Below are 12,500 nucleotides of genomic sequence, written 5' to 3'. Positions count from 1 at the left end.
GGCAATGTCACTGCCCCTTCCTTCTGCCATTCATGAGCGGCCTTTGAAAAAAGGTTTTATCAAATCGTCAGTTTCTGGAGATTAGTTATGAGTCGATCAATCATTAATATCGTTGAGAATCAAGTAACTATCAAGAAATATCTGTATCAACATCTCAAGGCATAACGTTAAATGACACACATTTTTCTAAGTAGAGTACAATGAGTGTATTCAGAATACTTTACAACCCGTGATTTTAAACATTTAAGTTTCCTATTTGAGGTTTGTGGCCTGTAAAAGGCCAACCTGACATCACTGGTCTATAGTGACAAGCATCAGTGATAAAGAAGTATTAAAATTTCATTGAATATGCCCATACTGCGTTGAAGAAGCCATAAAAGCTAAGTTACATATATATTAGAACTGGGGGGGGGGGTAATTGAGAGTGAGGCACCATGCTTTGAGTGCACAAGAGGCGAGTATTGAAAAAAAAAAAAAAAAAAAAAAAAAAAAAAAAAAAAAAAAAAAAAAAAAAAAAAGTTATGGAGCTTAACGCATGTGCAGCAAATTCCACCCAGACCACTGACCTCACTTAGAAGGTTGATAATCTATCTTTGAATATTGAATCAATTAACGAAACACTTCAAATAATTCCACCAAGGAATGTAATTCGCAAATGTTAAAGTGGACTAACTGCACCAAGTTAAACAAACCAAATGACCACATAGTAAATTCAAGAGATTGCAAAGCTTATGACTTGGAATTGAAAAGACTTGCAGAAAATACTGATCTTGGATACTAAGGACGTCATAAACCGTGGTTATGTAAATACACAATCTGTGGGTAATAAAACTATTTAAATTCGAGAATTGATAAACGGGATATATTTGGACATACTAGCATTATATGAAACATGGTTAAATAACTTGGACATGGCTAAGATCACTGAAATGACACCCCCCCCCCCCCCACATACACCTTTCCCATTCCGAGAGAGGGTAGGTCTGGTGGGGGTGTCGGGCTCTTCACTCATAAAAGTTACTCAAATCTCAAAAAGTTAAAAAGTACTATAGTCCATTTCTTTTAGCGATGCATGTTTGCACCGACTTGCAGCGGTGCCCTTTTAGCTCGGAAAAGTTTCTGGATCGCTGATTGGTTGGACAAGATAATTCTAACAAATCAGCGATCAGGAAACTTTTCCGAGCTAAAAGGGCACCGCCGCGAGTCAGTGCAACATGCATCGCTAAAAGAAATGGACTATAGTGTAACAAGCTTTATTTATACAGAAATAAACTTTACGCAGAAAAAATCAGAAAAATATCCATTGTAACAGTTTACTAACCTCCGAGAGCAAACACTAGTATCTTCTTGGAAGAATTCAGTGAACTCAATGAGATGATTATCATGTATAAAAATCAATTAGTTATTTGTGGAGACTTCAATCTTTGGATGGATGACACATGAAATCCAGATGCTTTAGCATTTAGTGAGTTATTAGAATCATATCAAATGGTGAATAATGTCGACTGTGCAACTACTTTAACGAAACGAACAAGATAAAACGACAGTGGAGGTCCTGTAGAGAGTAGGATTTCCCGGCTGTATAGGACGATGGATGACGCATCAAATCCAGATGCTTTAGCATTTAGTGAGTTGTTAGAATCATATCAAATGGTGAATAATGTCGACTGTGCAACTACTTTAACGAAACGAACAAGATAAAATGACAGTGGAGGTCCTGTAGAGAGTAGGGTATCCCGGCTGTATAGGACGATGGATGACGCATCAAATCCAGGTGCTTTAGCATTTAGTGAGTTATTAGAATCATATCAAATGGTGAATAATGTCGACTGTGCAACTACTTTAACGAAACGAACAAGATAAAATGACAGTGGAGGTCCTGTAGAGAGTAGGGTATCCCGGCTGTATAGGACGATGGATGACGCATCAAATCCAGGTGCTTTAGCATTTAGTGAGTTATTAGAATCATATCAAATGGTGAATAATGTCGACTGTGCAACTACTTTAACGAAACGAACAAGATAAAATGACAGTAAAGGTCCTGTAGAGAGTAGGGTATCCCGACTGTATAGGACGATGGATGACGCATCAAATCCAGGTGCTTTAGCATTTAGTGAGTTATTAGAATCATATCAAATGGTGAATAATGTCGACTGTGCAACTACTTTAACGAAACGAACAAGATAAAATGACAGTGGAGGTCCTGTAGAGAGTAGGGTATCCCGGCTGTATAGGACGATGGATGACGCATCAAATCCAGGTGCTTTAGCATTTAGTGAGTTATTAGAATCATATCAAATGGTGAATAATGTCGACTGTGCAACTACTTTAACGAAACGAACAAGATAAAAGGACGGTGGAGGTCCTGTAGAGAGTAGGGTATCCCGGCTGTATAGGACGATGGATGACGAATCAAATCCGGATGTTTTAGCATTTAGTAAGTTATTAGAATCATAACAAATGGTGAATAATGTCTACTGTGCAACTACTTTAACGAAACGAACATGATAAAACGACAGTGGAGGTCCTGTAGAGAGTAGGGTTCCCCTGCTGTTTAGGACGGTAAAAACAGCCGTCGAAGTAAAGTAAGTAATTGGAAAATTCATTCAAAGGACTGAATAACTCTCTAGCGGTAGTATCTCATGAGAACAGGTTGTAGAGAAGACGTTTTTCAGTTATTTACCAGGAAAATACATCGTTGTTTGTACAGAGGTGGAATGACTCAGCTAAATTGCAAATGCTGTTTAAAATTTTGCAAGAAGGGTGATCCATATTTTATTATTTTTATTCTTCAATTAATTTAAGCTACAGTTCAAGATACATTCTTTTAGAGGGGGAAAGATAAGTAAGGAAAATTTGAGAGATAGTACATAATATCAATAATGGTCCTAGTGTTGTTATTTTTTATGTTGTTGTTATCTTGGAACTTAAAGTCGTTATTACTATTCCATTCCAGTTTCAACAGTCTTCAAAGCTCCAGGAAAGAGTTCCACAACGTTTGCTGTAGGCCGTAACAAAACCGCCATCCTTGCCATAAAGTCTCCCTCGGGTCCAAATTTCAATTTTACATTCTCAGCCAAAGGAAAGGTCATCAACTCAGACAACTGCGACAACTGTTACCAGAAATCAGTCTGGGTGCCATTCTTCATGATAACAGATAGGGTGAGTTCTGAAGAATGGGTTTAAGATATCACTTTGCTCTTTGGCTTTACGTTGATTTCATTTCCAGTTTCATTAGAGTAGATGCTCACCAGAACGTTAGCCGGGTAAGCCCAACCCCTCCCACTGTGGTGCCCAAGCACAGCAGTGGCCTCCAAAGTAAACAGCTTAAACTCACGGTCCCATGCGGTGATCGATCTGCAGTCATGCGAATGCTAGGCGAACTCGTTAACCACGGTACTAGCCAGGAGGTTAAGTGCGAAAACTCTTGATGAAATGTAAATCAGTTAGCAGGATTTTTTAGGGTGTTATGTATATATATATATATATATATATATATTATATATATATATATATATATATATATATATATATTATATATATATATATATACTGTATGTATATATATACATATATACTGTATTTATATACTGTACTGTATATATATATATATATATATATATATATATATATATATATGTATATATATATATATATATATATATATATATATATATATATATACTGTATATATATATATATATATATATATATATATATATATACTGTATATATATATATATATATATATATATATACTGTATTTATATACTGTATATATATATATATATATATATATATATATATATATGTATATATATTTTTGGGCTCAAGCCATGTCGTCCTGATGGAAGTTCCTATAGGGTAGCTTCCTAGGGTATATTACAACTACGGCGATATTCCCAGAGAATTTACCTTAAGGTACCAGAATTCTAACTCCTGGAGCGAGTATCCCTCGTGAAAGGGATATCGCGACATATCAGAGGACGTATTCTAGACACGTCACATGGCAATCTACATCCTGGACAGAGATTTCGTCTCGTAGGAGGTGATTGACGAGATACGAATTCGGGAAAGAAAAAGGGGGAGCCGCTCCCAAGGCTTCCCTATCCCCCGATTCGTATGCGTGCCTGGCGCCAATCCTGGCGCCATCTGTATTCCTTTTTGCGTAGCTTAACAACTCGGTGTTTTTTCCTGTTCTCGCAAATCTTGGATTTATTCGACTTTTCATGGCTTCTTCGTCTTCATCGGCCTCTGATAAGTTGAGTATAGTGTCTGTTATGTATAAATGTAGGCTCTTGGTAAAATTTTGAGTGATTAATAGGATTAATCTTTGATACAAGAGCCGTAGCCTACCAGAGGTGTCCTGGACACTGTCGCTCGCTAGGTATAAATTAGTTAGTCAGAGCGACATTCCTGGTTGTTTTGCTTTAATAAATTTTAGCTATTTAGCATTACATAGGATTTCCTTTCGTGCTTAGTATTATTTGGCGAAGTATTCGCCATTCTGGCCTACGCTAGGCCATGTAGCCTAGTCGTTTGGTCCTAGTACTTCATGCATGATTTTGGTTTTTCCGAGTGTAATTAAAATTTTATTGAAGCTTTAGGCTATATTTTATACATTTTAGACTGTGTGGAATATTTCCAAGATTGTATACGTGTGAGTTTCGGTGAATTAGGTAATCGATTCTCTTGGTGCCTAGGCTAATTGCTTATGGAGCCTTAGTATACTTTATCATACTCCCCGGTTGCTTTCTTTTCTTCGGAGAAGGTATGCAATCCCTTTCCCTCTGTTTAAGCCTTGGGCTTATCCCTAAGTGGTTTTTTCCGAATTTATTTTTGATAAAACTATACTAGGGTGTTACTGTACCTTCCTGTTCCTGTAGTTATGGTTCAAGAGGGACAGAACAACAGAGTTTTTAGTCTGAGTCTGTGTTGTCTGGCTTGGGGCAGAGTCCCCCTCGCTGACCTAACACATACAAAGGGAGCTTAGCTCCCTTAGGTCACTACCGAAGGTTTCTGTAGTTATGATTCCTTCTTTTGTGATCTACCAGACTAGTCCTGTTGCTGTTCTCGGGGGAGGATAAGTTCTTCCCTTGGGAGTAGCAACGCCTTCCTTGCTTTGGTGCTCTGGAAGCTGGCAAGTATTGCTGGCCTTTCCCCTTAGATCTCCCTTAGGCTAAGATAAGTTTCTTGGCTGCGGGTGATCTGTCACTAAAGCAAGGTTGGCAGGACCCTCTTGTCCCTTCCCCCTCTATCTCCGTAATGGCCTAGCCATTACTGTACTGTACCTTGCCGGCCGGCAGAGCTGGCCGGCAGGGGTCTTACTGTACTGTACGTCGTTCTACTTCTGGACCTAGTAATGGTTGGGATGTGGAATTGACTCAGCCCATTGCCGGCCGGCAGAGCTGCTGGCCGGCAAGGGTCTTATGTTTTCGAGTGCTGCCCGGACCTCTCTTGGTCCCTCATCCATGCCTGCCGGCAGAGCCGGACGGCATTGGTCAAGGAAGCCTGAATTAGTTTCTCCCCTTCCTTATATGCACTCTTTCGGTTGCCGGGCTTGGAGGTTGTGTACACTCTTATCCCGGCATCCATTCTATTTTTCTTCTAGTGCTGTACCTGTCCCGGCTGCCGGCCTATGAGGCCGGCAGCCGGGCAGGTGTAGTCCTCTGGTTCTTTTGCTGCCGGCTGGCATCGGTCTTGTACCTTTGCCGGCCGGCTTATGTCAGTCCTTGTCTGCCGGTCACCAAGAGTGTGGCCGGCAGCTGGGTACTACCTTGTGTAGTTGCTGGCCGGCAGCCATTGCCGGCCAACACTGGCTGTTACCGGCCGGCAGTTGCTGCCGACCGGCACAGGCATTTGAACCAGAGTGCTGCCGCCCTATAGCTGTTAAGTAGTATACTTTAAAGCTAGTTGTGGTGTGTGCCGGCCGGCAAAGGCAGGCCGGCACACATCCCCCTATACTGTACTAGTATTCTTCTGTATAGCATATACAGTAAGAAGAAAACTATAGTAAAGGTTTTGGTACAGCACTGTATCTTCTAACACTATTGTATTTTCTTGCACATCCCTTTGCTGTTGCCCTCAGATAGGAAGCTGAGTTCTTCCCTGTCTATTATCCAGGATTTTAAAATCATTGCTTAGGTGTGAGCTCCACCTGTTTCCTCTGGAAACCTTGCATTGGTTACTCTAGAAGAGATAAACCATTTTTTATTTTATTATCTGGAAGGCTGCAACAATGGGTTGTGAGGGAAACACAAGTGTGTGTCTTTCCTTTCTGAATTGTTATGCTATACTATGCATATCCAGTGATACATAGTTTACTTGATACTCATGGAAATTTCTTCTCTTTACAGAAGGACACTCCGAAGTGGGGAAGTGCTTTCTGCAATGTCAGCAGCAAGAACCTCTGCGGACATGAGTTTTGTAGGAGACACGCAGCATACGCTGTCTCCAAGGATGATCTCCGGTATTGGGACCCTCAGGTATGTACTGTGTGCACTAACCTGATTAATAAGACATTTAAATAGCTAGGAAGAAGCTTTGTACCTGGGTAAGGGGCTTCCAAAAGAACACTTCTGGCCCTTATCTTCCAAGTGAGAAGATGAGGGCGTATCTTTTCCCTAAGGCATCAGCTGATGCAGTGATTCCCCAGCCTCAAGAGGAGATCCCCTAAGTTCAGATCCAGGTGGATGCCGAAGTCGCGGTCGCGATGCAAGACATCCAGCTAAATGACAGGATGTCTGATGTGGACGGGTGTCAGGAGGAAGACCTGGCAGAAGCCCAGGATGAAGTTCAAGCCCCTCTACATCGGCCGGTCTCCCAGTAGAGCTGGGACAGGCCCTCTCTTCTATTGTTGGAATGATCCAACAAATGCAGAAGGAGAATCAGGAGAAGGCGGCTGCAATGGAACTGCGAATGCAGTGCCTTGCAGAATCACATGGGCCCCAGAAAAAGCTCAATGTGAAAGACCTTCCCTTGTGCTCAGATGCTAACCCATGGAGGTATGCTGAGCACATGCCGATGACGACTGGAAAGATCGTCATCTCGGATAAGCTGGGCTCAGTTCCCCTGGAGGGTGGAATTCTGGCCCAGCAAGGCATCATATCCGGACTGTTATGTCCGGCTGAGGAAGGAACCAGCTTCAAAGGAGGAGACAGAGCCGAAGGAGGTCATAGTGATGGACCATGCTAAGGCTCAAGCTCTACTTTCATCCTCGATGAAAGAGAGGGGCTTCTCTAACTCAAAGGTAGCTGCATTGAATAGGAAGCTCCCTTCCTTTGTGTCCTCGCCTACTAGAGCCTTCCCCCTTTTACAGAAAGGGTTTCTGGCTGTACTAAAAGCAATCGAGGCCGGCAAGTCTTGCCCCTCCCTAGAGGAGTGTAAACCCTTGTCGCTGGCCCTGCCTATGGACCACAAAGACTGGAAGGACGTCCATCTTACGTTCTCAGTGGGAAAGTTGGAGGCTGATATTGCCGGACGTCAGTTCGGCAAGGACCTCCCTAAGCTGTCTGACTTTCTTTTGCGAAGTGAGTTCGATACAAAAGAAAGACTGACTGCCTCAATGTCTCTTCAGACTACTCTCGAGACGATGGCAAGTGACCCCAAGGTCCATGAAATGTTCATGGTAGTGGCCAAGCCTCATCTGGCCACAGTGACGAAGGACCTTTATGGCTTTGTCAAGGCAAGGAGAGCTTGTAGGGAGTTCGTGTTTACCTCGGCTACGGTGAGGCACGAGCTAAAGAAACTAATCTCCTCCAACATTTGGGGAAAAGACCTTTTTCCCTACCGACTTGGTCAAAGAAGTTGTTGATAAAGCCGCCTTGGAGAATAGAAACCTTCTCCAGAAGTGGGGCCTGGCTATCAAAAGAAAGTCTTCCCCGGATGAGGGTCCTCAACCAAAGAGGAAGACTATGAGGACTAGGCTACCGTCTCGGCCAGCCAAGCCTCTTAGACAGCAACAGCAACTGCAATTGCCATTGCCCCCAGTGCCCCAGATCGTGGCACAAACCCCGACCACCTTTCAGTGGGTACCCCAGGCCGTGTCGACACAGTCCACGGCATTCACCCAGCGTTCGAAGGGCAGTCTACTTCCTTTCGAGCAAAGCCTAGAGGAGCAGCCAGAGGCTCGTCTAGACGCCCCTCAAGGGGAAGGGGATTCAGGGGTGGTCGTGGTCAGGAAGGCAAGACCTCAGGACGGCAGTCCAAGTGAGGTGATACCGGTAGGAGGGAGACTTCTGAAATTTCGGGATCGGTGGACCTTCGATCCCTGGGCCCACAGCCTACTCAAGAATGGACTGGGCGGGAGCTGGTACAGCACTCCACCCCCGTACCTTCGGTTTTTCCAACACTCCACCCCCGTTATGGAGGAGTACGTTCAAGAACGGTTGGAGAAAAAGGGTGAAGCCCATCAATTTCTAAGGGAGGCTGTTTTGTGTTCCCAAGAAAGACTCGGAAAAGCTCAGAGTCATTCTGGACTTGTCGCCACTTAACAAGTTCATAGTGAATTGCAAATTCAAAATGCTAACACTGCAACACATAAGGACCTTACTGCCCAAGAGGGCATATTCCGTCTCTATAGACTTGTCAGACGCCTACTGGCACATTCCAATTAGCCATCGACTCTCCCCCTACCTAGGGTTCAGGCTACAACGAAGACTATACGCCTTCGGAGCCATGCCATTCGGGCTAAACATAGCCCCAAGGATTTTTACGAAGCTTGCGAGCGTAGCTCTCAAACAATTTCGCCTAAAGGAAATTCAGGTAGTAGCCTACCTGGACGACTGGTTGGTGTGGGCAGCATCCGAGACAGAATGCTTGCAAGCTTCCAGTCAAGTGATCCAGTTCCTAGAGTACCTAGGCTTCAAGATCAACAGAAAAAGTCTCGACTTTCTCCATCTCAAAAGTTCCAGTGGCTAAGATCCACTGGGACCTTTTGTCACACCATTTCTCCACCCCGGCGAAGAAAAGGAAGGAGATAGCGGGTTCTGTCAATAGACTTCAAGATTCCGAAAGGATATCAAGACACGAGCAGGAGAGAGTACTGCGCTCTCTCCAGTTTGCTTCGGTGACAGACCCAGTGCTAAGAGCACAGCTAAAGGATGCAATCGGAGTTTGGAGAAGTTATGCATCAAACGCGTGAAGAGATCTGAGAAGACCAGCCGCTTCGGCTAAGTACTCTTCTCAGGCCTTGGTCCCAAGCCAGACATCTAAAGAAGTCAGGTTCTTCTTCAGCCACCTCCCCCGTCGGTGACGATTCACTCAAACGCCTCGAAGGAGGGATGGGGAGGTCACTCTCATCGGAAAAAAAGTCCAGGGGACTTGGTCCAGGCTATTCAAGACCTTTCTCATAAAACTTTCTAGAAGCTAGGGCAGTGCTCCTTACCTTAAAGAAAGTCTCCCCGCGTCATTCGTTCCACATAAAGTGGTAATAGACAGCGAGGTAGTTGTGAGATACTTGAATCGACAAGGATCGAGGTCACCACCTCTCAACCAGGTGATGTTGGCCGTCTTCCGATTGGCGGAAAAGAAGAAGTGGTACCTGTCGGCAGTTCACCTTCAAGGAGTCCGCAATGTGACAGCGGACGCTCTATCCAGGTTCACACCGATAGAGTCGGAATGGTCCTTAGACGCAGGATCATTCTCCTTCATTCTGAATCAGTCCCAGAACTGCAGATAGACCTCTTTGCGACGAAAGACAACAAGAAGTTGCCCCTGTACGTGCCCCGTACGAGGACCCCTTAGCGGAAGCAGTGGACGCGATGTCCCTCGACTGGAACAGATGGTCCAAGATTTATCTGTTCCCTCCTCACAACCTTCTGTTGAGGGTCCTCAACAAACTGAGATCCTTCAAAGGGTAGCGGCAATAGTGGCCCACAAGTGGCCGAACAGCGTGTGGTTCCTCCTGGCATTGGAACTGTAGCTGAAGTTTGTACCACTACCAGATCCAGTTCTGACCCAGCGAGTCCAGAAGTCAACTGTCTGCGCTTCATTACAGAAAACCCGGACCCTGCAGTTCATGATTTTCTCTCCCTAGCGGTGAGAAAGCGTTTCGGGATTTCGAAAGCCAGTATAGACTTCCTTGAGGAATATAAATGCAAATCTACTAGAAGGCAATATGAGTCATCTTGGAGAAAATGGGTGGCCTTTTGTCAAGGCGAAGATTCCGCAGGAGATCTTGACAGACTTCTGCTTATCTTTTTTCCCCACCTCCATGGTCAAGGGTTGGCAGCGAACACGATTTCAGCGTGTAAGTCTGCTTTGACAAGACCCATTCTATATGCCTTCCAGGTCGACCTAGGTAACGAGATCTTTAATAAAGTCCCGAAAGCCTGTGCTAGGCTCAGACCTTCAGCACCTCCAAAGCCCATTTCATGGTCTTTAGACAAGTTCTTCATTTCGCTTCTCTGTTGAGCAATGAAGAGTGTGCGTTAAAGGATTTGACACAAAAAGTTATTTTCCTATTTTGCACTCGCGTCCGGGGCCAGGGTTAGTGAGATTGTAGCCTCTCGAGAGAGGCAGGTCGTGTTCAGTTCCTGGATGGGGAAGAACTGAACCTGTTTCCGGATCCTACGTTTCTCGCCAAGAATGAGTTACCCACCAACAGGTGGGGTCCCTGGAGAATCTGCCCTCTGAAAGAAGATGCATCTCTATGTCCAGTAGAATGCCTAAAGGTCTATCTTCATAGAACTTCAGACTTCAAGGGTGGTCAACTATTCAGGGGAGAAACATCAGGCTCAAATTTATCTCTGAATCAACTCAGAGCGAAAATCACATATTTTATTCGCAGAGCGGATCCTGACAATACACCCGCAGGTCACGATCCGAGGAAAGTTGCCTCATTCTTAAATTTCTTTAATTGTATGGATTTTGAACATCTCCGTTCATACACTAGCTGGAAGTCTTCCAGAGTGTTCTTTCGCCACTATGCGAAGCAAGTAGAGGAACTAAAAGAGATCTGTGGTAGCAGTGGGTCGCGGTGTTAACCCTACTGTTTAACTCTGCGAGGAACAGTGGTCTTAATTGGGACGATTAATTCCAGGGTGAGTGTGTAGTTACATACTGTACTACAAACTAAGTGAGGGCACTGTGTTGCCCATCCAGACTGTTCCATTTCCGAAGGTGAACCTAGCATAAGTGCAGACATGTGTGCCGAGCGTTTCTAACGCTAATGTCATTGATTTGTAATACAGGCTTTTATGACTTTGATACCTCGGTATCTTAAAAGTGGCATCTAATGTTTTTTCTTTCAGACAAACAAGCTCTGTTTACTATCATACTTATGCTTAAAGTTTTGGGTTATCCTCTTCTTATATATATATATATATATATATATATATATATATATATATATATAATTGTGGTTAACCTGTATATTTATTGCCTGTCAATAATCTGGTTCTTGAGAACCTTGCGTCTCCTTCACCTGTGTCAATTTATTGGTATAATTGAGCATTCATTCTATATACGTTATCTGGGATAATTCTAATAGAATTGTTCCTTTATGCAAGCTATGTTGCATTGGTTTTCCTCCTATGCGGATATAAAACCTTTGTCCAATACAAGTATTGTGCGGAAAACTGGTCGATATTTCATATTGACGCAGTGGTCCTTTACAAACTATGCTTTACTTAATATAGGGCGAGACCACTATATTAGCTTGCCTGGTATTCATACATAGATATATGTACTCTTCGAGACTTTTCCAGAGTCTAGTAGGACTCTTCCCTGTAGGGGGCAGGAAGCTCTAACATAGTTTATAGTTAGTTGAAAAGATGTATAACGGTAACATCTTAGGTCTCTAGGTCTAGTCGACCGGGAAAAAATTACCTCCGGGGAGTACGGCACGTTCTGAGAATCCACAGATACAGTAATGCTCTGGTACACTTCCATCAGGACGACATGGCTTGAGCCCAAAAAACGGATTTTGAGCGAAGCGAAAAATCTATTTTTGGGTGAGATGGCCATGTCGTCCTGATGGACCCGCCCTTGCCTTTCTAAGAAAGGGCTGTAGGACCCCTCCCTACATACAGTATCTGTAGCACCTCGTGTACGCTACAAGGAATACAGATGGCGCCAGAATTGGCGCCAGGCACGCATACGAATCGGGGGATAGGGAAGCCTTGGGAGCGGCTCCCCCTTTTTCTTTCCCGAATTCGTATCTCGTCAATCACCTCCTACGAGACGAAATCTCTGTCCAGGATGTAGATTGCCATGTGACGTGTCTAGAATACGTCCTCTGATATGTCGCGATATCCCTTTCACGAGGGATACTCGCTCCAGGAGTTAGAATTCTGGTACCTTAAGGTAAATTCTCTGGGAATATCGCCGTAGTTGTAATATACCCTAGGAAGCTACCCTATAGGAACTTCCATCAGGACGACATGGCCATCTCACCCAAAAATAGATTTTTCGCTTCGCTCAAAATCCGTTATATATACATGTATATATATACATATATATATATATATATATATATATATATATATATATTAGTTTGG

General features: G+C 43.7%; 1 protein-coding gene across 1 annotated transcript in view; it reads left to right on the top strand.

Moving 5' to 3' along the window:
• The window catches only part of LOC137623898 (uncharacterized), a 24,678-nt gene that overhangs the window by 1,172 nt on the left and 11,006 nt on the right, over positions 1-12,500 (top strand). The window contains exon 2 of the mRNA XM_068354697.1: positions 2,957-3,162. Within this exon, the coding sequence (XP_068210798.1) occupies positions 2,957-3,162 (206 nt within the window). The remainder of the gene's footprint in view (positions 1-2,956; positions 3,163-12,500) is intronic.

The sequence above is a fragment of the Palaemon carinicauda genome, chromosome 2 (assembly GCF_036898095.1).
Source record: "Palaemon carinicauda isolate YSFRI2023 chromosome 2, ASM3689809v2, whole genome shotgun sequence".
NCBI lineage: Eukaryota > Metazoa > Arthropoda > Malacostraca > Decapoda > Palaemonidae > Palaemon > Palaemon carinicauda.
This window is presented reverse-complemented; position numbering and strand designations above follow the sequence as displayed.